The 23,487-nt window shown below is 32.9% G+C and overlaps 1 protein-coding gene across 1 annotated transcript in view; it reads right to left on the reverse strand.

Moving 5' to 3' along the window:
- Positions 1–11,335: 11,335 nt before the first annotated feature.
- The window catches only part of LOC143067198 (uncharacterized), an 83,918-nt gene continuing 71,766 nt past the window's right edge, over positions 11,336–23,487 (reverse strand). The window contains exons 7-16 of the mRNA XM_076240293.1: positions 22,766–23,054; positions 22,055–22,235; positions 21,305–21,494; positions 20,684–20,776; positions 19,348–19,971; positions 18,559–18,681; positions 16,325–17,465; positions 14,806–15,751; positions 13,530–13,665; positions 11,336–12,892 (exon numbers count right to left, since the gene is read on the reverse strand). Of these exons, the coding sequence (XP_076096408.1) occupies positions 12,555–12,892; positions 13,530–13,665; positions 14,806–15,751; positions 16,325–17,465; positions 18,559–18,681; positions 19,348–19,971; positions 20,684–20,776; positions 21,305–21,494; positions 22,055–22,235; positions 22,766–23,054 (4,061 nt within the window). The 3' untranslated portion in view covers positions 11,336–12,554. The remainder of the gene's footprint in view (positions 12,893–13,529; positions 13,666–14,805; positions 15,752–16,324; positions 17,466–18,558; positions 18,682–19,347; positions 19,972–20,683; positions 20,777–21,304; positions 21,495–22,054; positions 22,236–22,765; positions 23,055–23,487) is intronic.

A 23,487-nucleotide genomic window follows, 5' to 3' on the forward strand; every position in this document is an offset into this window, starting at 1 on the left:
TCGAAGGGATGATTTCAGATTCATCATTTGGAAAACTTGGTTTAATAGCTTCCTTGTGAGCAGTAACCCTCTATCAAGGAACTCATAATATATCATATAAGCCGGGGAATCGTATCAATTGGGAGATATATACTCCGTATGCAGGCGCTGCTGACATGTTGCTACAAAGAAATGAAAAGTTCACAATTGGGAAGCTGAAATCATATCTTTTGTCGTAAAATTTTGTTTTCAACCGACCCTCATTGTCAATTTCTTGATGTAAGTCAAGATACGAGGTCAACTTAACTGTATCTGTTGTATTCTGTATCTCTACTTCGATGGGATAAATGCGTTTAACATAGTCACCAAATTTTTAATTATTTAGTGAAAAAAATCATCTATATAGCGGAAAGTAAAGTTAAAGGATATTATATAATAACTGCTTATCTTTCTTCTAAAAGAAGTTCCTGTATCAAGTCAGCCTCATATTAATAAAGAAACAAGTCGGCAAGTGCCCATTGGAATGCCAACAGTCTGTTGAAAAACACGTCTTCTAAACGTAAAAAATATGTTGTCAATCAAGAAATCTGACAAAAAAATAATACAAAAAAATAAGATCAACATATATTGCACTTACTGTAATCGCATGTTTTGTGAAATTATGTCTTTCATTTTAAAGTTTATAAATATATCGAAGCTCTGTAATAAAATTATGTTCAAATTCACCTGGACACCACTTTGATTTGGATATTGGGTCACAAAAGGTAAATGATCAATTTCAAATTTTTCAGTTTTTTCACCACATTCATTTTGTGTCACAAACTTATACCATATATACATGTCAACTATTCAATCACAATCCAATTCTACTGTCTTAGAAAAGATAATAATATCTATAAAATTGAGAAAGGAAATGGTGAATATGTCAAAGCGACAACCACCCGACCATAGAGCAAACAACAGCCGAAGGCAACCAATGGGTCTTCAATGTAGCGAGAATTCCCGCACCCGTAGGTGTCCTTCAGCTGGCCCCTAAAATATGCATAATAGTACAGTGATAATGGACGTCATACTAAACTCCGAATTATACACAAGAAACTAAAAATTAAAATCATACAAGACTAACAAAGGCCAGAGGCTCCTGACTTGGGACAGGCGCAAAATTGCGGCGGGGTTAAACATGTTTATGAGATCTCAACCCTCCCCCTATACCTCTAGCCAATGTAGAAAAGTAAAAGAATAACAATACGCACATTAAAATTCAGTTCAAGAGAAGTCCGAGTCTGATGTCAAAAGATGTAACAAAAGAAAATAAATAAAATGACAATAATACACAAATAACAACAGACTACTAGCAGTTAACTGACATGCCAGCTCCAGACCTCAATTAAACTGATTGAAAGATTATGTCTTCATCATATGAATATCAGGTACAATCCCTCCCGTTAGGGGTTTAGTATCATACTATCATAAAATATATGAGAAGAACATAACCCGTGTCATGCCAACAACTGTTTTTTTAGAAATAAATGTGTTTAGTTCCGATGCAAAGACCCTATCAGTGAATCAATGTTAAAGCCAAAATATGCAATCTTTAATGACCTGACAACAGTATCGTAACTATATCCCCTTTTAATAAGTCTATTTAAAGGTTTTGTTAGTTTCTGAGGAGAATACTGACATCTTTGTGCTTTATAAAGAATATTTCCATAAAATTTTGGATGTGAAATACCTGAACGTATAAGATGTCTGCATGTTGAGTTATATTTACGAATTATTTCCTTATACCGGTGATAAAATTTAGTAAATGTTTTGACCAGTTTGTGATATCGAAAACCCTGGTGTAATAATTTTTCAGTAATACATAAATTTCTCTCGCTAAAATCTAATACATTGTTACATACACGAGCGAATCGTACAAGTTGAGATATATAAACACCATAAGATGGTGACAAGGGAACGTCACCATCTAAAAATGGATAATTAACAATAGGAAATGAAAAATCATCTCTTTTATCATAAATTTTTGTATTAAGCTTCCCGTTTATGATATAGATATCAAGATCGAGGAAAGGGCAGTGGTCATTGTTATCATTAGCTTTATTTAAAGTAAGTTCTACAGGATAAATTTCTTTAGTATACATACTGAAGTCGTCATTATTTAGAGCCAATATATCATCCAAATATCTAAAAGTATTGTTAAATTTTTGTATCAAATGTTGTTTTGATGGGTCTTTGCTAATTTTAGTCATAAATTGTAACTCATAACAATACAAAAACAGGTCCGCAATAAGTGGTGTACAGTTAGTCCCCATTGGAATTCCAATAACTTGACGATATACGGAATCTCCAAAGCGAACAAAAATGTTATCAAGTAAAAATTCAAGTGCATAAATAGTATCAAAGCATGTCCAATTGACATAGTTCTTTTGTTTATTGCTACTAAAAAATGATCTAAAAGAGTTTGAACATATGTACTCGCATTCCGACTTTTTAAATGCCCAGTTAATTAGGGATGTAAATTTTTTCTTAATAAGAATATGAGGCAAAGTGGTATATAGGGTAGAAAAATCAAAACTTTGAACAGATTCAAAATCACCAATATATGCATGCAATTTATCAAGTACTTCCAACGAGTTTTTGACACTCCAAAAGTAATTAATTCCACTATTTTCAAAGGCCTTATTTGAACAATTTATTATCAGGTTTTTTATTGTACCAAGTGTACTAGTAAGTAAAACAGACAATTTAGTAGTTGAACAATGGCTGGAAGATGAATATATATATTTTCTATTTGATTCAATTTGATTGATTTAGGGATGTATGCTGGGCGGGCCGCTGTCAATTGGTGTCCGTTCATTAACATGAAAACGCTTTGACGTTTAGAATACACGGACATTTTTAAAGCACAGAATTCTTACCACGGACAAAATACCAATTGCGAGTTGTTAAATCAAAACAGTATTTGTAAGAGAAGCAGTCCTTATGATGCGCCCGTAGTAATAGTCCGTAAGCATAACAAGTATTTTAGGCTGTGTGTTGACTATAGACAACTAATTAAAAAGACAATATGCGACGCTTATCCGCTTCCACGGATCAATATTATTTTCTATATATATTTGTAATATTTTCATTTTTGTTTCATTGAAACATGCTTCCATTATATTTCAAATAATGTAGCCGTGCTATTAGAAAGTCCGTTGGGCATTGGCTAATGTACTATACAGACCACCAGTTCCAACACGAAATTTAGTCTTATTTCATCGATCACTACTTGATAGTTAACTATAACCTTGGGATAAATCTAAAGTTGAATTAAACTATGTTCCGTGCAGTGTCTTATGCTTTTTAAATCCGTGGAAGCGGATAAGCGTCGCATATTGTCTTTTTAATTAGTTGTCTATAGTCAACACACAGCCTAAAATACTTGTTATGCTTACGGACTATTACTACGGGCGCATCATAAGGACTGCTTCTCTTACAAATACTGTTTTGATTTAACAACTCGCAATTGGTATTTTGTCCGTGGTAAGAATTCTGTGCTTTAAAAATGTCCGTGTATTCTAAACGTCAAAGCGTTTTCATGTTAATGAACGGACACCAATTGACAGCGGCCCGCCCAGCATACATCCCTAAATCAATCAAATTGAATCAAACGATTGCGTCACCAACGTTAACATTTTATTTTTGTAAATAAAACCTTCACCTATTGACATAGTATTGCTTCCTTCCCTATGGTAATACATAATGATATTTAGCTGATTTGGAAAAAAGTAAAATCACAAAAATACTGAACTTAGAGGAAGATCAATTGGGAAAGTCCATAATCACATGGCAAAATCAAATAACAAAACGCATCAAAAACGAATGGACAAAAACTGTCATATTCCTGACTTGGTACAGGCATTTTCAAATGTAGAAAATGGTGGATTAAACCTGGTTCTATAGCGCTAACCCTCTCACTTTAATGACAGTCTCATCAATTTCCGATATTTTTACATTGATGCGTTAAATAAACAGACACAATAAATATAATAGTCAAAATATGGGTACATCAGTCATCATCGTTTAACAATTTTAAAAGGAACCGAAACTTCCGGATGATTCGATTTCCTGAGGTGAATATGTTGTAGACAGATTTCTAAACAAAGCTTTGAAATTGTTTTTGTTTGACATGCTTCCAATGTATCGTAATCTTTTCACCAGAACAAGTGTTGTCACAGCTTCAACGGGTTAGTAACGCTCAAGTATGTCAATAAATTTGGAGTAATACAACATCGATTACCAGCATTTCATAATTCTGAACACCTTTCCTCTCATCTCTTTACTCATTACCAGGTAGACTATAAAATTCATTGAAAATCCAATCATTATACTTAAATACTTGTACTGGTATAATTCAATGCGTAAATTGTTAAGCCTCTCATTGGCGCCGCTTGTAGACAAAAAATATATCATCATCTCACTTATGTTCAGCGCTTCAGACATTAAGAAAATGACGCATATGATTACAACTGTAATGGCAGACTTTCGGTTTCTTATTTGGGTTGCTGGATTATCTTTCCACATAAGATTTCTCCTCAGATATGTCAATTTACAGGTAATGTAAACCGTACACAGCAAAACAACTAAATCACTCAAAAAGTTTAATATGTTTATTATGAGTACCGTATATCTGTGTGGTTCATCTTGTATTCCTAAGTATTCTTTTCTGTCATTGCAACACTTGCCTTCAATCATTTTGATATTCAATTCTTCAAATATGATAAGAGGCAGAACCAGGAGGACACTAATGACAAGCACAACCACAGAACCTATGAAACTGACCTTGGTGTTTAGATGAACCCTGCTCCAAATAGGGAACAAAAGAGCCACGGTTTTCTGTAGGCATAAAAGTGTAGTAATGCAAACCGAAAATAAGTGAAAAATATAAGAAAGCAACAGAGTTCTAAGAATATTAAGACATAAGGGATAGCTAAATGTTGATATTCTTGGTGTAGGACCATGGACTTCGGTACGGCGAGCAATTACTTCCGAAAAAGATATCAACAATGCGTGCATAGTATCTGATATAGCCAAGGCTGACAATAAAATCGTGACCGGTGTTCGGTTCTCTTTACGTAGAAATATAAATAGTATGATGATATTAACAATGGTCACTTCAATTGTTACGCCAATTTCAAAATAAGCTATAGGTGCACTAAAAACTAATTGCAAAACCATAAAATACTGGTCCCCAATGCATTGGTAATGAACTTCCAAACAAGGAAAGTTTGAAGTATATTCGATGACATTATGAACACTCAAATAGATATCATATTTGTTTCTATGGTAACCTTGTGAATAGACGTACTGTAGAAATATATTTATACAAGATTGGTGTTCTGAAGTCAAGAAAATGTCATTCCTAAACTTTTGTTTCATCCCTTTTTGCAGTATTCCTTTTATTAAACCATATTTTATCTGTTTGCTCGTTTCATTTTTTGAAAATAAAATTGTATGTTGATTCGTACCAGACACAACTCCCCAGCATTTTGTCTTGTTCAGAAGAAAATATGTAACATCTTCATAACCAACTTGAAAATGCCTGTTTTCAATAAATTCATTGAACTGTTTTGTACACATATAAAATTCGTCTTTGAAAAAAATATTAACGCCTGTAAAGTATGGTATTGCAACATTCTTTGAATAAGTAACGTTGTAAACAGCGTTCGACCCACACGTTAAGTTTTGAATAATACTGACATTTGAGCAAATTTCTATTGAGTCTTTTAACTCGGACGCTTTAAAATAATCACGAACAATTTTATTCATTTCCAATACCAGACTCGTGCACTTCTTGCTCAATTTAACTAATATTACACTTGTATCTTCAAATATAACAACGAAAGTGTTGTCTGGACCGTCGACAGAAAAGATCTTTCCCCTAACATCAGGTAGTACTATTTGAGTGATGTCCGTTGTTTCACATATCATTTTACTTTCTGCTCCTGGAATTAAACAAAATGTGTGTTTAGTACTCTGGATTAACCCTTAAAATGTTGCAATCTTGTTCATAAAATCATACATTTCCATACATTTAAATTTACATATGTATCATCAGCTCGGTAGTCAGTACCGAAGTACTGACATGATTTAACAAAGTTTTCTAAAATTGTCCGTTTTTAAATTTAGAAATTATTAAGAAACTAAGGTTTCAACTCCCTCAGACAAAGCAGGAACATATATATTAACATATACTGTTCCCAGGGCAAAGTTAACTTTAGATGAATTTAGCTATCTATTTTATTTGTTGTATAGCTCTTCAACGGTTTCGGTATTTATACATCTTCGGATTTCAAATGTTTGACTTTGAGCGTTCCTGATGAAGGTAAATCCAGAAAAGCGCTTCGGACGCATGAAATTATTAAACGTGTTGTCCTCAATGTTGTACTAGACTTTGAAACATCCGGGTCTGACATTTACAGCCTAGTTGACCGTACGCTTGTTCTCTACTCGACGCGATACCGACACAAAATAGAATATGATACATTAGTGGAGATGATTATCCTGCAATCTATTTGTAAGCACATATTTGTCAGTTGTATGTACTGAACACAACACTCCCTCATTTATATAAAAAAAAAAGAAACATATATTTTTTTGTTTAATTAGTTTTGTACAATAATTGTTGGGTGTAAAAGAGGAAGAAGATACAAAACGATTGCACACAGGGTCTTCGGAAGACCAATCTTTGAAAACCAGTGAACAATCTACATTGTACACATTTATCAAAAATAGTTTGACAAAATTTGTAGAAATCGACAATTCTTTTTTTAATAGATGATCATTATACTCAAAGACAAAATAAACACAAAACTTTTCTTAAGAAAGATATTTTGAAAATCAAGAAGGTTTTTTTTTACGATGATTACTGCTACATCTCTTGAGCATTTCCCCTTCTTACAGTTATAATTCGTGAGGTATTTATGTCCTTTCTGCTCGAAAAGAAGAATAAATGACGAAAGAAGACTGACTTTCAGTTGTCCAGCACTAACGTTTAGCTGCTATATCATAAGTCGTTCGGTATCAGTCCGCTTTACTAACTTTATACCTCCTGATAGGTCTAGAGAAATAAAAGTTTAAAGTTTCAAGAATTCCTGAATTAAGACCCACCTGTCGTCTAGTTCTTGTATACTTGCTGTATAGTTGTTCATGTTGGATGACTCAGTAAATGTGCAATAAGTGTGTCCTAGCCTTGTAGCTTCTGGCTTTAGATGACTTAATAGTCGTTTAATAAGTGTGTTCTAGTCTTGTAGCTTCTGACCTCAGATGACTTAAAAGTCGTGTAATAAGTGTGTTCTAGTCTTGTAGCTTCTGACCTTAGATGACTTAATAGTCGTGTAATAAGTGTGTTCTAGTCTTGTAGATTCTGGCCTTAGATGACTCAATAGTCGTTCAACAAGTGTGTTCCAGCCTTGTAGCTTCTGACGTTAGATGACTTAGTAGTCGTGCAATAAGTGTGTTCTAGCCTTGTAGCTTCTGGCCTTAGATGACTCAATAGTCTTGCAATAAGTGTGTTCTAGCCTTGTAGCTTCTGACATTAGATGACTTATTAGACGTGCAATAAGTGTGTTCTAGGTTCTTGAACTTCTAGCCTTGTAGTTTCTGACGTAAGATAATTCAATAGTCGTCCGGTAACTGTGTATTGACTTTTTAGCTGCTATGCATAAAATTACTTACCTATCATACGGTAACTGTGTATACTAGCCTTGTAGCTTCTGATGATGTAGATCTGTAGCTGATGACGTAAGATTAATCACCTGTAGCTGGTGACGTACGATTAATCACCTGTAGCTGATTACGTAAGAGTAATCACCTGTAGCTGATGACGTAAGATTAATCACCTGTCTGATGATGTAAGATGAATCACCTTTAGCTGATGACGTAAGATGAATCACCTGTCCTCCAGTTACTGTGTGCACTGACGCTATAGCTTACGCCGTAAGATACTCCATCAGAAAATCTGATAAGAGTGTACTAGCTCTATAACTGGTGACGCAAGACGACTCACATGATGTCCGGTTATTGAGTACTAACTCTATAGCTGGTGACGCAAGACGACTTACCTGACGTCCTGTAACTGAGTACTAGCGCTATATCTGGTGACGCAAGACGACTTACCTGACGTCCGGTAAATATCTGGTGACGCAAGGCGACTTACCTGACGTCCGGTAACTGAGTACTAGCGCTATATCTGGTGACGCAAGACGACTTACCTGACGTCCGGTAACTGAGTACTAGCGCTATATCTGGTGACGCAAGACGACTTACCTGACGTCCGGTAACTGAGTACTAGCGCTATATCTGGTGACGCAAGGCGACTTACCTGACGTCCGGTAACTGATTACTAGCGCTATATCTGGTGACGCAAGACGACTTACCTGACGTCCGGTAACTGAGTACTAGCGCTATAGCTGGTGACGCAAGATGACTCACCTGACATCCGGTTATTGAGTACTAACATTATAGCTGGTGACGCAAGACGACTTACCTGATGTCCGGTAACTGAGTACTAGCGCTATATCTGGTGACGCAAGACGACTCACCTGACGTCCGGTTACTGAGTACTAACTCTATAGCTGGTGAATCAAGACGACTTACCTGACATCCGGTAACTGAGTACTTAGTCTAGCTCTATATCTGGCGACGCAAGACGACTCACCTGACGTCCGATTACTCTGTTCTAGATCTGAAACTGCTGACGATACTTCAAACTTATTAAAAAATTTAAAATCTAATTGATTTCCATTCACCATTATATTTAAAACTGAAGATATAATCGTTACTATTAAAGCCTTCATCGCACTCAGTTTCTACGAACATGTGTGTCTGCTGCTTCTGTCCAAGATTGAATCAAAACTATTAAACCAAGTTCATTAATATGGTTGAAACCTTAAGTTGCAATAGAGTTTTGCCATCAGCCAATATTTGTCAAAATGTAAAGATTTTGATTCCTCCAGAGAGGCTGAATTGAACCTACATCAAGGTATTTCAATCAGTGGAATATTTTCATAGTGTAATCAATACATATGGATTGCAGCCAATAGCAAAAATTGCTCTTTCTCAAACGTGAATGATTAAAAATCGCTATCATATAATTCCCTATACTAAAATAAAATGTAAATATTAATCCGACTAAAAGTTAAACAGTTGATACAAATTTTGTTAATAATTGCAAAGTTTTCCACAACTTTCCATGATTTAAAACAACAGAGGAGGTACGATAACGCATCAGTACTTGACTCTTCAACTTTTAAACTTGATGACGTTTGAATGATTTTCCGACTTATCATCCTTTCAATGTTTTATATATGTATTAATAAAAGAAGATGTCTATTGCCAAAGAATGTATGTTGCCCTCTTGTTGTTACAGTTAAAATAATAAAGCATGCACACCAAGAGTTTTTAAAATGCCTTGGTTGCCAACTTTGTTTGGTTGTTTGCTCCGGCATTGTAATTAAAATTGCTCAGACTGTTTATGTTGCCTGTATACTTAATTCATTGGCTGTGTCATAAATTTTACTGAAGACTGTTTATGTTGCCTGTATACTTAATTCATTGGCTGTGTTATTGTTTTTACTCAGACTGTTTATGTTGTCTGTATACTTAATTCATTGGCTGTGTCATGCAATTTACTGAAGACTGTTTATGTTGTCTGTATACTTAATTCATTGGCTGTGTCATTGTTTTTACTCAAGACTGTTTATGTTGTCTGTGTACTTATTTCATTGGCTGTGTCATACATTTTACTGAAGACTGTTTCTGTTGCTTGTATACTTAATTCATTGGCTGTGTCATACATTTTACTGAAGACTTTTTATGATGTCTGTTTACTTAATTCATTGGCTGTGTCATACATTTTACTGAAGACTGTTTATATTGCTTGTATACTTAATTCATTGGCTGTGTCATACATTTTACTGAAGACTGTTTATGTTGCTTGTATACTTAATTCATTGGCTGTGTCATACATTTTACTGAAGACTGTTTATATTGCTTGTATACTTAATTCATTGGCTGTGTCATACATTTTACTGAAGACTTTTTATGATGTCTGTTTACTTAATTCATTGGCTGTGTCATACATTTTACTGAAGACTGTTTATGATGTCTGTATACTTAATCTGTTGGTTGTGTACTGATCGATAATTCAGTTTTGGAAAACAGGTTTACTAACCAATGAAAACTAGACTTTGAGATGCCTGATAGAAGGAGTCCACTTACATTGGTACTTATTACCTTTTTATATTTTGTAGGATTTTGTGATTTGTACCAATCTCATGTCTTTTAAAAGCCATTTCTAACTGCTTTTTCCAGTCAGTTTGTTTGTATGTTGTGTTGTTACAACTCTATTTCAGGTAAGGGAAGAGATGAGGGCTCACAAGGGTGACTGGGGTATAGAAATATGGTCACTTGGTCTTCTCCCGACTGGCAGTAAAACGCTTGCTGAAGTGGGGCGTCCGTTTGGCTGTGCGGGATGTATCAAGTTCACAGTCACGTCCGGTCAGAAGGGGGACATTAAATCCGATGCCTCGTGTAAAGAGAGTGCCACGCTCTTTGCACGTTAAGAACCCTTGCAACAACTCTTTGAGGGGTCCGTAGGTGGCCTGTTGCAAGGCAAAATTTCTGTCCCTATCCATTATACCCTCATTTTCCAGTGGCAGTCCAAATTTCCCCGACCATCATCCTAGATGGCCTCTATTACAACAACCTACCTATTGTATTTATTGTGAACTTGTTCTCGTCCTGAATATGCATGAAATATTTGCCACTGGACGTTAAGCAACCAACAATCAATCAATCAATCATGTCTTTTAAAAGCCATTTCTAATTGTTTTTTCCAGTCAGTTTTTATGTTGTGTTGTTACACCTCTATTTCAGGTAAGGGATGAGATGAGGGCTCACACACTTGTTTATAAATTCATTCACTGCTTTTTGGGACTCTGGTCTATGTAGAGCTTGACCAATCATAGTGTTGATCTCTGGTAGTCTTTTTGTTTATTGATTAATCGGTTAGATGTTTTGTTTATTGATTAATTGGTTAGATGTTTTGTTTATTGATTAATCGGTTAGATGTTTCGTTTGTGTGTTTCACTCATATTTTTTTTCTATATATTTTTGTTGAAATGTCTATTTTTTTTAACATGTATTGTTGGCTTACTACTCTCTTAATATTTAGTACATGTACCCTCAACACAGTCTTTAATATATAAACCATTACATGTTTACCCCTCCCTATTCTGTTTTATATAGAAGAGTCTTGAACCCTGGGCCAGACTTGTTTCTTTCTCATTATCAATAACAAAAATATAAATAAGCTACACATTTATTAAAGTATCACAAACTTAACAAATATCACAACAGTTAAATAAATATTATGACAAGTTCTGGTCACACGACTCAATTATTTCTCCTGATTATTTTCATTTGATGGTGGCATTAAACAAATAAAATATTTAATAAATAATACAATAAATTTATTGTTGTAGACATGCATTAACATTAAACACCAACAACTCTGAACGTACAACCTGATATATTAACCAATAAAGCATGTTTATCCTGTGTTGATGATCTCTAGATGTATTTTGATTTTGTTTCTTTGGATTGCAATCTCATTGACATTTAACTTAAAAAGCGACAATATCTCTTAATCATATGGCAGTTTAAAGTATACATTGATTGGTATTTCAATAAGATAGACAAATGAATAACAATATACCATATATACTTCATTATCAACAGGTACATAAAACTTATGTGAACCCATGGTAAGTTATTCATCAGTTTTCATGCCAAGCACTACTTGTAATCAATCATGTAAATTTTATAAATGCATCTTTAATTTTAATACAATAATATAAAAAGCTGCTTAAATAATTTGACAAAGTAGTAAAAGTAGTAAAAGCTGATCTAAATAATATAAATGCTGCACCATTATATTTAAACGTTATATTTCTAGATGCACATATTTTTTGCAATTTATTACAAAAATCAGCACACAAATACTTTCAAATAATTTTCACAATATTTTTTTTACTTTGAACACAAGCTGCTTGTGTTCTATAAATTTTGCTCATAAAGATTAAATAAATATCATCAATACAAGCTGATTATATTGAGAATCTTATTTTCTTGATTTTATTCTTCTTTAGATGTCTTTAAAAATCACTTTCATGACAACCTTTTCAGAAACTATATAATTCAATAAGTCTGACATGTTTTAAATATGTTCCTAGAATTTTCATTTATATAGCGTGTATTCATATTTTGTCTAAGATGCTTATAAACTTCTTCTGTCGTCACCTTTGAACAACAGCAATAAAAGGATTCACATTTCACCATGATTCCCCACTTATCTTGTGCATCATGCTTCACATTTCACTGTGATTCACCACTTATCTTGTGCTTCATGCTTCACATTTCACCATGATTCACCACTAATCTCCTACTGAAGGCTTCCCATTTCAGTCATTTTACATTCAGATCACATGACTGGATCTAACATTCACATTTTGATCCCATGAACTGCTTCACATATTAGACTCTCTATGATCTTCTATATCCCCTACTACTCCACTCTCACAACTCTCTATGCATGAGTTACTACGATACATAGACTTAGTATTACTGCCCTCGTTCACTTTCCAGCAGTCATTAGTGTTCGACACAAGATAAATCATGGCTTTTGGAAGTTGTCCTTTCTTGATTAGATAGAAAATCACAATACGGATAAGCATGTGACATATAAGCATGAGACATGCGTACACAAATAAGATGTAACATGTGTTCAACAAAATCTGTCTTAATGTACTAACAAGGGGAACTAACTCTGAATGTAAATAATGAACAAATAATCCTTCATCCATTTCTGAAAAATAAATGTATAAGTAAATTAATAAAATAAAGATTCTTAATGAAGTTTTATTGTAGTATATACATAATATAAGCACTTGCCCATTGTTCAGAATCAAATGGTAATAAATACAGGTAATCCCTTTTGTTTAAATTAGACTATGTTTGTAGATCTCTTTCTCTGTCTTGTTTTTAAGTTACTTAAAATCATGTGCCTCGTTTCCAACCTTTTGTTTGACCACCAATCCAAAAACATATATATATGGTGATAATGTAAAGTTCCCCTTTACTATAAAGATAACCTTTAAATGGGGATCATGTAAGAGGGTATGAATGCCCTTCACCGTCAAGCATCAAACCACCATTTTCCGCTACTGTGAGCATCAAATTTGGTTAAAATTTTACTGTGATTGTCAAAATATCCTGGTAGTCATTCATCAGAGGCCTCAAATTATTAATGTTACAGTTATTTTTGGGGAAAATATAACGTGATTCGTCAAAATCCGGATTATTTTTATATCAGCAAGAAGAAAGTGTACATTTTAAAGTCATGCACGGAAAACCATTTAGCTACAATTTTTTTACCTTTATTCATCATGAAGGTAACCCCATCATGTCCCTCATGTAATGTTACCCTCTACTTTAATACTAACCTTTAAATGGTGAAGATGTAACTGGTAAAAAGTTACAAGATGTGATCAGTTGTTGGACCCTCAGTAATGATGGACTACAAATATCTGTATGAGTCGTGGAACAGAGGTCTGATAGTATCAGTTGTAATACTTCATTCTACAAGATTATTATATATTCAAGTTTATAAAAGTTTATTATATATTCAAGTTTATACAAAACTGTATAAAGTTGAAATAAGATGTTTCTTTATACCTAGTTATTTTTTATATTACTGTGTGAGCATAATTATTTGTGAGGTACAAATTTTTGTTGATTTTGTGGGTACATGTATAGGTTAACACAAATATATATGTTCAAGGAAGTATAAATCATAAAGGATTGTATGTGGTCTTTCGGAAATCCACTAAATAAAATATACACAAAAACTTTTCCTTAATGTGTACCTACAATAATAAACAAATCCAAAGTATGCTACTCATGCAGATATCTCTTATAAGCTTTCATCTCATCTTCATTTCCAGCAAGTTTCTTTCATTTTAATTTCATAAATGTGAAATAATGTGTGAAATGTATACCGATATGTGACTATGTGTTCAAAAATTAACTTGGACAGTTGAAGCAAAATTTTTCATTTTATAAAACTGTACATTAGTAATATTGTATGAAATTGATTTAATTATAGTTATGTTCATAAAATCTTAATTTTCTTTAATCAAATCTATATTTGTTTAACAATATGATACAAGCCAGAGTATTGTTCACAAAATTGTTAAATTATTTGATCAATGCAATCCTATAACTGTCCTTGTTTTAAACGGAGGTGATTAACCGATTAAGTTATTAATTACACAATAAAACTGTCATATCATTCTGTGATATCTTTAATCCTTAATTGACTCTTTGAATGAATCACTCAAGTTGTTTTTTACAATATCGAAGTTCAAATGGGGCTCTTGAAGGCAGTAAAAGTTAAGTGTCAGTACAAAGGTCAAGATCATTTTGGGATGTTATATATTATATTCCAGGTTTTTAATATGCAAGAATATTGTATTCATGTTCGGATATGGTTTTTTTTCCACGAAAACATACGACTGGTGAAATTTGTGAAAATAAATAAACTGCGTAAAAAAGTACATGTACAGTATGTATATACAATTCAATTATAACCAAAACTTTAACATCACAAATACGAAGTTAAAATTGTAGAAATATGCAACTGTCCAAATTGTCATATTTACAACTTGATGAATACCAAACAATCTATAATTAACTTGGAGTAGAAATTTTAATAATTACCTGTGCATTTATTGTACTGGTCAGAAAATGGTTTATGGATGCCACTTCTGAATCAACCAATGATTTGTGCTCTTTCAAAATAATGTTGAGGTCAGAGGTAACATCTATTAATAAACTATTTGTAATGTCAACTTGTCTATGTAACTGTGGAATGATGGATTTAGTGTCTATGAGAAATGTGGCTGTTTCTATGCTAACCAAGTCTGAAGTTGCCTTTGTAACTAAACAAATCACTAAAACGAAAGCTCCGACTAGAACGAACCTCCACAGGATTGGAGCAATTAAATGTTTGTAAAGAAAAGTTGACAAAGTAAAAATAGTTTTAGCTATAAAGGAGTGTGGAGTACTCTCTGTGTATGATATACGTTTCTCTTTTTGTTTTTTATTCCAGATTTCTCTAAGGATTTCCTGTTTGGATTTCTGAGCAGTATTGGCATACAGTTGAATCGGATCATTTTTACCGGACCACATGTCTTCTTTGTTTTCTGCATAAAAATTGTAAGGATTTTCTTTAGAGGCATGTTCTAATTTACGATTATTACATCCTGTTTGCCAAAACTGAATTTTTTCAGCCACATGGTCAGTAGGTACTTTGATATCCACTCCCATTTTTGCCTTGCGTAGTATTTTCCATAACCACACAAACCTGTAGCCTAACATGAAAGCATCCATAATAATAAATAAACATATGAACACAGGTAGTATGATTTGTTTCATCTGACTGATCATCTTTGCTTTAGACATCATTTTATCATCTTGAGGTCCATTAGACTTTCCATCTGATGAGGAGTTAGTATGAACCCACAATGTCTCCCCAGTCTCTAGTACTTGAGATCTGACTTCTGATTTAAAGTTCACAGGTACTTCAGGATCCTTTTTCAATAAAACTGTTTCAGGTGATATTTGTAGACCTGCAGGTATAAGTTCAGCTACAGACTTCTTCAATCTGAAATATAAACATTTATCAATATTTATATAATCTCATAAAAATACAGAGCCTTTGTCAGACTTTACTTAAAATAATCTCACAAAAAATCTGTTCTACCGAATACTGTAAATTCTGAATTATTGCATGCATTTATTGCGATATTGTTATTTAAGACTCAAATGCAATTTGAATGTTTGCAATATTGAGAAAAATCATGTTTAATTCATATAAAAAAAATCAAAATGTCAGTTTAAATTATTGCGATTGTTACTCTGTCGCATTCTTCACAATAATAAAAATACCTCAATAATTAAAATATCATAATAATTTCTGAATTTACAATAATACAATACAATCTAACAAAGCGCTGTTATTATTGGCTCATAAGTAATTTTTACTATTATAAATTTATCATTATGAAATATTTACTTGACAATACAGAAATATTAAAGTATTTTGCCATTTTCAAATATAAATCAGTCACTCCATAATATTTCAAAAGTAAAACACAAATATTTATATTTCACTTTTTTTGTGTAAAAAAATTAATCAGTTTTTCTTATTGTGAAATATGAATATGTTTTTATTTACCTATTTTTTATAATGTCCTTGAAATTAAGAACTGGTTCCACACCATCGACTTCAAGCCACTTCATAAAGTCCTTCAAACCCTGGAATGTCTTCTCCTCTCCCAAAATAAACTGCTGTTCAGCAAATCTCTCTTTAGAGAATTTCAGCCATGAATTATCTCGAAAGTTCTCTAGAAGTTCAATGTACTTCTGTTGTGTATAATCAAAATGTTTATCTAACACAGAGTCAGTTTCAGTTAAAAATTTCTGAAATTTATCAGCAATAAGTTTTGATTTTTCAGTTATGCTAATATCTATAGCAGTTTTGACTAAACCTTGACCACTATAAAACTTATTCAAAACATCGTGAACATTTTTTCTAATGGAGGTATCTATTCTAGCTACATCCTGTTTTAGGTGTGCAGAGCAAGCTTTCATACGGTTAAATGTTCCATTGAATGCATTGACTAGTTCCTGGTCTTCGTATTGACTGATTTTGGCCATGTGACTGCTAACAGATTCATGGATTTTTGCACTCGTATTTGATACAATTGTTAAATTACTAACAAGAGGTCCCTGGACTAGATAGAACACTCCTAAAAATGTTGAAAATGTGAACATGATGGCATAAACAACATATAGTGCACACAAAGTACAAGACACATGTTTTGAAACTGGTTTTGAAAATAAGGTTAAGGTCAAGGGTTGGTTGACATTTCTCTCATCATCTTTAGCACCAATATAGGTGGTCGTCTGTGGACTGATGTATTTCTTGACCTCTGGAGTCTGAATCGGTCGCTGTCTTTTGATAACCAAGAAGGCTGCAACAAATGCTGAGAAAACAATGGATGTTATGACCAACGTAGCAATAATGGGTAGCCATGGAAACTGGTACAACTCATTTGTTGACTCAGTTAGAGGATATTCTGAAGGTGGATAAAATGGTGGATGCATCATAGACAATAAAACGTAGTGACTGATGTAAGAATCATTAATCTGAGCTACAAATACATTTGGCAAGTCTGTATTTGGGGTCTTGAGGTCAAAGGTCAAATGAAAATCTACAGGACATTTAATAAACACATCGAAATGAGCCAATTTTCCTTCCATGAACTGGTCATACATATCAACAGTCAGATATCCTGGGCAAGACTGTAGTCTCCCTGTAAAACAAAAACATATTCATAACATTTAAATAAATGACCAATCTCTGCCATAATATCATAGTACCGGTAATATGAACTAAAGTATATTTGTGGTAGGTATCACTGAATCCACAACTGAACAACACAATAGAGTCAAAAATGTAATCCTAGGTGTATATACAACTCTCTTATTCTTCATTTACAGAAGTCAACACTCAGTTTCTTAATCAAGCCAAAATACATTTAAGGAATGACAGTAATATTTTTTCTGTCTATGAAGAAATAACATCAAAAATGTGATGCACACTGAATAACCAGCAAAGCGTGTTTTTTTAAAGAGTGCACCACATTTTTTATGTTATTTCTAATAGACAGAAAAAATATTACAGTCATTTCTTATAATTTAATTCTAAAATTCACTTTAAACCGAAGTAAACCATGAAAAATCGTTGATGACGTCATGGTTACATGACAAAATTATGTCTATGAGGTGATAAACATAACAACATCATCCAATCAGAAGACACGTTACATCTAAAATTAAATTATATACATATATCTTGCTCTAATTCTAATTGTGTATGAATTCAACAGAGTACCAAATCTGACATAAAAACTATTGTTATCTTGTATACTCTTATGCCAATTCTAAATACAGATTAGACAAATTGTGACTTGAATGGAGAGATGTCTCACTCATACCACATCTTCTTATAATAATTCAAAAGCTAACAAGATACATTGCAATCATCTTGTGTCCAGATAAATTCATGGCATACATGTTGAAAAACTAGTTTAACCCACCAATTCTTAGGAACCTTGTCAGTGCTGGTCTGTTGTCATATCTTAATCTATGTCATCATATTTTGAATTTGGTGTTGGTGGTAGGTCTTGATAAATCAATTCATCACTTGATCTTTTGATATTCACATATCTTTTTTGTTTTTTTTGTTTTGTTTATATGCTGTCTTATTGATATGTTTATGAAGTGGAATGACAGTCTGAAGGAAAAATAAGGAAAGGCAAGGTTTATTTAGAGAAACTAGTAACAGGGTAACTGAAAATAAGTGATGGTTTTATATAAAATAATAAACCATAAGGCTAAGCATACCTTGTACTTGTATAGTCCACATCTGTGTTTTAGGATTCCATAGTAAGCCACCAGTTACAGAACTTCCATCTAACACTGATTTTGGAAGATTATCTTGGAAATAAGTCAAAATGGAAGAATTGTCTAAAAAATCAAAATATAAAATGAAAGTGTAATAAAAATATTTCTTTAGTTCAAAATTGATTTTTTTTTTATTTTGTGAACATTTATCAAGAAATGATTTTTATCCTTTCATTTCTACAGAATTTACAATTTGTATTAGATGCAGTCTATGTATGAGCTGTATAATGGATATATACTTTTCTTGGAATGATGACACACAAACTTTCAAAATTTCATTACAGAAACAGCTATATACCAGCTTACCTTCATTACTTTTTCTATTTTAACTATGGGATGATTAAAACTGTTGTGTAACTAAAAGGGGTCTCATTGGGGGTTCTGATCCTGGATCCCACTTACTGCTTTTTCAGATTCCTGTATCCTGCCTATACTAAGTATGTAAGCAATTCTCTTTTTTTTTTGTAATTTCCCGTGTCCCGCTAGACTTCATGTACCGTTTTCACGGCACAATAATTTGATTTTCACGTGTCACACTTACCAAAAATCGGCAATCCCATGTCACGCTTAGACCCACATTAAACACTTAGTGTAAATAATTTCAGTTGTCATTATCTACTTTATAAGCATATTGAAATAAAACAATTTCTTGAAGTTGATCTCAATACTTGATAAAGATCTGACCAGTTACCAGTTACAAGTTAATATAAACCTAGGTGTACCACCTACCAATAAACATTCTAATATAAGCTGATCTAGTTATGTTATGTACTGGTGTCTCATACTCAATCCCAGCTCCTGTAATGGTTATTGATGGATCCACACGAATGCTAGATGGTTCGTAGAGTGGTTGTGGTGGATAAATATTGGTGAAATTCTTATTGATACAACCACCTTTTGAGAAAGTAGAAGAACTATACATAAATGGCCGCTCCACCTGGATGTTTGTAGAGTAAACATGGCTAAATCCCAGATTGGATCTGTGTGGACGTATCCTAAACTTTTTTCTTTTATTAAAATCATGTGGTTTCTTTAATTCATGCACTAGGAATTTGGTTGGCCTGTGTGTTATTTTATCATTCTCAGAACCAATAAGAATAATTTCTTCACTTATTTTTGGAAAGGAATAGTGAGATGCTGTTATAAACTCTGATGTAAACACCCCTCTCTGGTTGAATGAAATATCTCCCTTAGCGAACTTGATCCTTTTTGGAAAAGTGTAGTCTATCCCTAGCATACGGACTGTGTATTCCATTTGATATAAATGTCGTGGTTTCTTGTACTTCATATGACACAAGAATCTATCATTCACTGACGAGAACACAGGCTCCAACATAAAGTTGTGAATATCACCTGCAAAATAACAAAGATATATAAGAGAATAACAAGAGTTCACCATACATCTAGATGTTCAGTACTAATAGTTGTTTAATAATTCTAATTTTAAGCCTTATATTTATAAAATATTCTTAAATTTGTGTTTGACACATAATGATAGATTAAAAAATCCACTATAATTGTATATGTAAAATCTATCACATACATTCTAATGTAATAGTGAGAACTGTCATTTGATAATAGATTTCAATAATTGTTTTTCTAGATTGGAATAGCAGGAGATACTGAATCAACATGAATGATACTGATACGGTACCCAACAATACAGGTAAAATACAGGTAAAATACAGGTAAAATTAAATACTTCTTTTGGACAATATACATACTTGGCTATAATATCCCAATTCTTAAAACACTAACAAGTTAATACAATGTATTCAAAAGAAAATATGACAAAAATCAAAATATTTGAAATCCATTATAGTTTTACTGAATTTAGAATTGAACTCCTCAATAGGTTTGAAAACATTGAAATTATGAGCATTTGTATGATATTGACAACTGTCTGTTGTTGAACATTTTATACTGACAGAGTCAAGCCTTAATTTTGAGTTGTTGGGGTCATTATCTCATTGAGATATATCCCACATCTCCTTTTTTGAAACATATAAAAAGAATAACTTGAATATCCTTTCCAACAAAACTTTCAATGGGAGCTAACTCTTACCAGATGCACATTCTACAGGCTTTTTAGGACAATCATCGCTGAAAGACTTCTGACAGCTTCTTTGTGTGAAACAATTTATATCACAACACTGACCTGGAAATAAAATAGGATTTTAAAAATCTGTAATAAAATTGACAAATTAATAAAATCTTTCTATTTGTTGTGTTTTAAATTATGAAAACAAAATTATAATTATAGATTTAGCAATATTGAAGATTTTTTTATGTTAAAGTCATACACGTTTTTTTTCTTGAAAGCTGTATTATATTCTTTTTAAATCTCATTTCATTTTGGTGCTTGAAGCAGGCCAATCAAAGGGAGATAACTCTAAATACTATTAACAATGGCTCTATAGGCAGAAGAGGATATATTTGGTCTAAATACTATTAACAATGGCTCTATAGGCAGAAGAGGATATATTTGGTTGTGAAAATGGAATCTTAACCTGAAACTAAGCTTTAACCTCAAATTGTTGAACTAAAATAATTGTACAGACTTTAATATTATGCTCTCTTTATAAAATTGTGCTGATCTATCAAAAACAGACTGATTAAAAAGTAAGCTCTACACTTATTTTTGAACCTTATTACACAGAAGTTAAGGTATAAACTGAAGACATACCTTCGTATGAACGACAGCTTGGGAATTTCAAACATTTATTACAGTCCTCTGTGGCCTTGTTGCAGTCCTCTGTGGGGTAGGTAAAATTACTGATGTCCTCTGGAGTAAGTCCGAAAGTATTCTTAAACAAGGAGGTTGTGTGGGTACAGTAGATATTGTTCTTTCTGTGTTCAAATCTCTCAAAATATTGCTGTAAAATAGATATCATTTTTTTTCAAACTGGTTACTTCTCTCTCAAAACATTGCCGAATTACAATTATTGTTTATTTAGTCTTGAATATCCTATGTGTCTCTTTTTCAAATTTCTTTAAATATTCTCTAGGAATCATAAAAGTTCTTAGAAATCTTGAAACAGGTAATTTGGAGATGAAATGTTAAGAAATCCAAAAGTGAAACTAGAAAGGTGATTTAGTAATCAGATACCCATGCTTGCAGCAACCAAGAGGGTCAAGATTTTGTTTCTGTAGCAGCATACTATGAAACTAGAGATGTGGTCAGTGATCCAACTTCCAAGATACCCAGATCTGCAGCAACTGAGAGTCATGATTTTGTTCCTGTAGCAGCGTACTGTGAAACTAGAGATGTGGTCAGTGATCCAACTTCCAAGATACCCAGATCTGCAGCAACTGAGAGTCATGATTTTGTTCCTGTAGCAGCGTACTGAGAAATTTTATAAGATGTTTTCATTTTGTTTAAATTTATAACAGATAAAGAATTATTTATCTCTGATTATCCTATAACTATACTCACATTTCTTTCATATGGACATTCCGTATTGATATGTCTATTGAGGAAGATATCGCCATCTTTATATCCATCAGGGCATGCTGGGATATCAGGGTCATGTGAGTTACACTTGACGGCATCAGCAGCAGAGGTATGGTTACGTGTGATGTACAGTACCAGCTTGTAATGATCTGGTAACTGATGCCTGAAAGTATTAATTTTGTGATATTAAATTCAGATGATGCTATATGGACTACTAAAGAAAATAATTTTTAACAATAAACATGATGAAATTAAGTGCTGATTGATTGAAATTTATGTTGAGAGCCTTAAACATTATAGTGCAACTACGTTTTTTAATACATTATACTGGTAAATGGTCCATAAAAGGGAGGTCAGATGAACCTTGCAAGACAGATTTTTAAAATTTACAATCATTCCATACACCAAGACAGCAAGACAAATATAATCAGGTCCTCAATACAGTTCTGTAGAATGGACCAAATCTCATCAATTCCTTAAAACTGACCAGCATCATAATGGACCAACAATCATAAGGTCCTCAATACAGAATGGTACAATAAACCAAAATGACCTCAATAAAGATCAGTAGAAATTGAGTAGACCAACCATCATCAATTTTCAAGTCAGATTAGTAGAAATGACCAAAATCCAAAATGACCACAATACAGATCAGTAGAATAGACCAAAAAGCTTTACTTGTAGCTGACTTACCTACAGAAATCCTTTTGAATAGCCCTGTACTGTTTCTTGGCTTTTTCTAGCTGGAACCTATCTCTATCTATGAATTTGAAATCGTCTTCATGGTCTAGATCAATATACTGGGGTACCAGATACAGACTGGAAACCTTTATCTTGATGTGTAGACCTGATTCTCTTTGAAAGTCAAACTCTTGAACCTGTGCATTGTTTGGTATGTACATAGAGACGTCCAACTTCTTTATTCCTCCTATTTTTTCATGGAACACATTTTGTGATGATGTCAATGAGACCTCAGAACCAGCTGTCAATCATACAATAAAAAGTCATGTGACAATGCTTTAATCTTCGAAAACAGAAAGTTATGATATAGTACTAGTAAGAAAGTTATGATATAGTACTAGTAAGAAAGTTTCATAGATTGTTACATTCTACTTATTATTCAAGGCATTAACACTTGTATTGTTTATGGTTTCTAAGAAGTTTTAAGGCATTAACACTTGTATTGTTTATGGTTTCTAAGAAGTTTTAAGGCATTAACACTTGTATTGTTTATGGTTTCTAAGAAGTTTTAAGGCATTAACACTTGTATTGTTTATGGTTTCTAAGAAGTTTCAAGGCATTAACACTTGTATTGTTTATGGTTTCTAAGAAGTTTTAAGGCATTAACACTTGTATTGTTTATGGTTTCTAAGAAGTTTTAAGGCATTAACACTTGTATTGTTTATGGTTTCTAA

This window comes from Mytilus galloprovincialis, chromosome 3 (genome assembly GCF_965363235.1).
Source record: "Mytilus galloprovincialis chromosome 3, xbMytGall1.hap1.1, whole genome shotgun sequence".
Classification (NCBI taxonomy): Eukaryota; Metazoa; Mollusca; class Bivalvia; order Mytilida; family Mytilidae; genus Mytilus; species Mytilus galloprovincialis.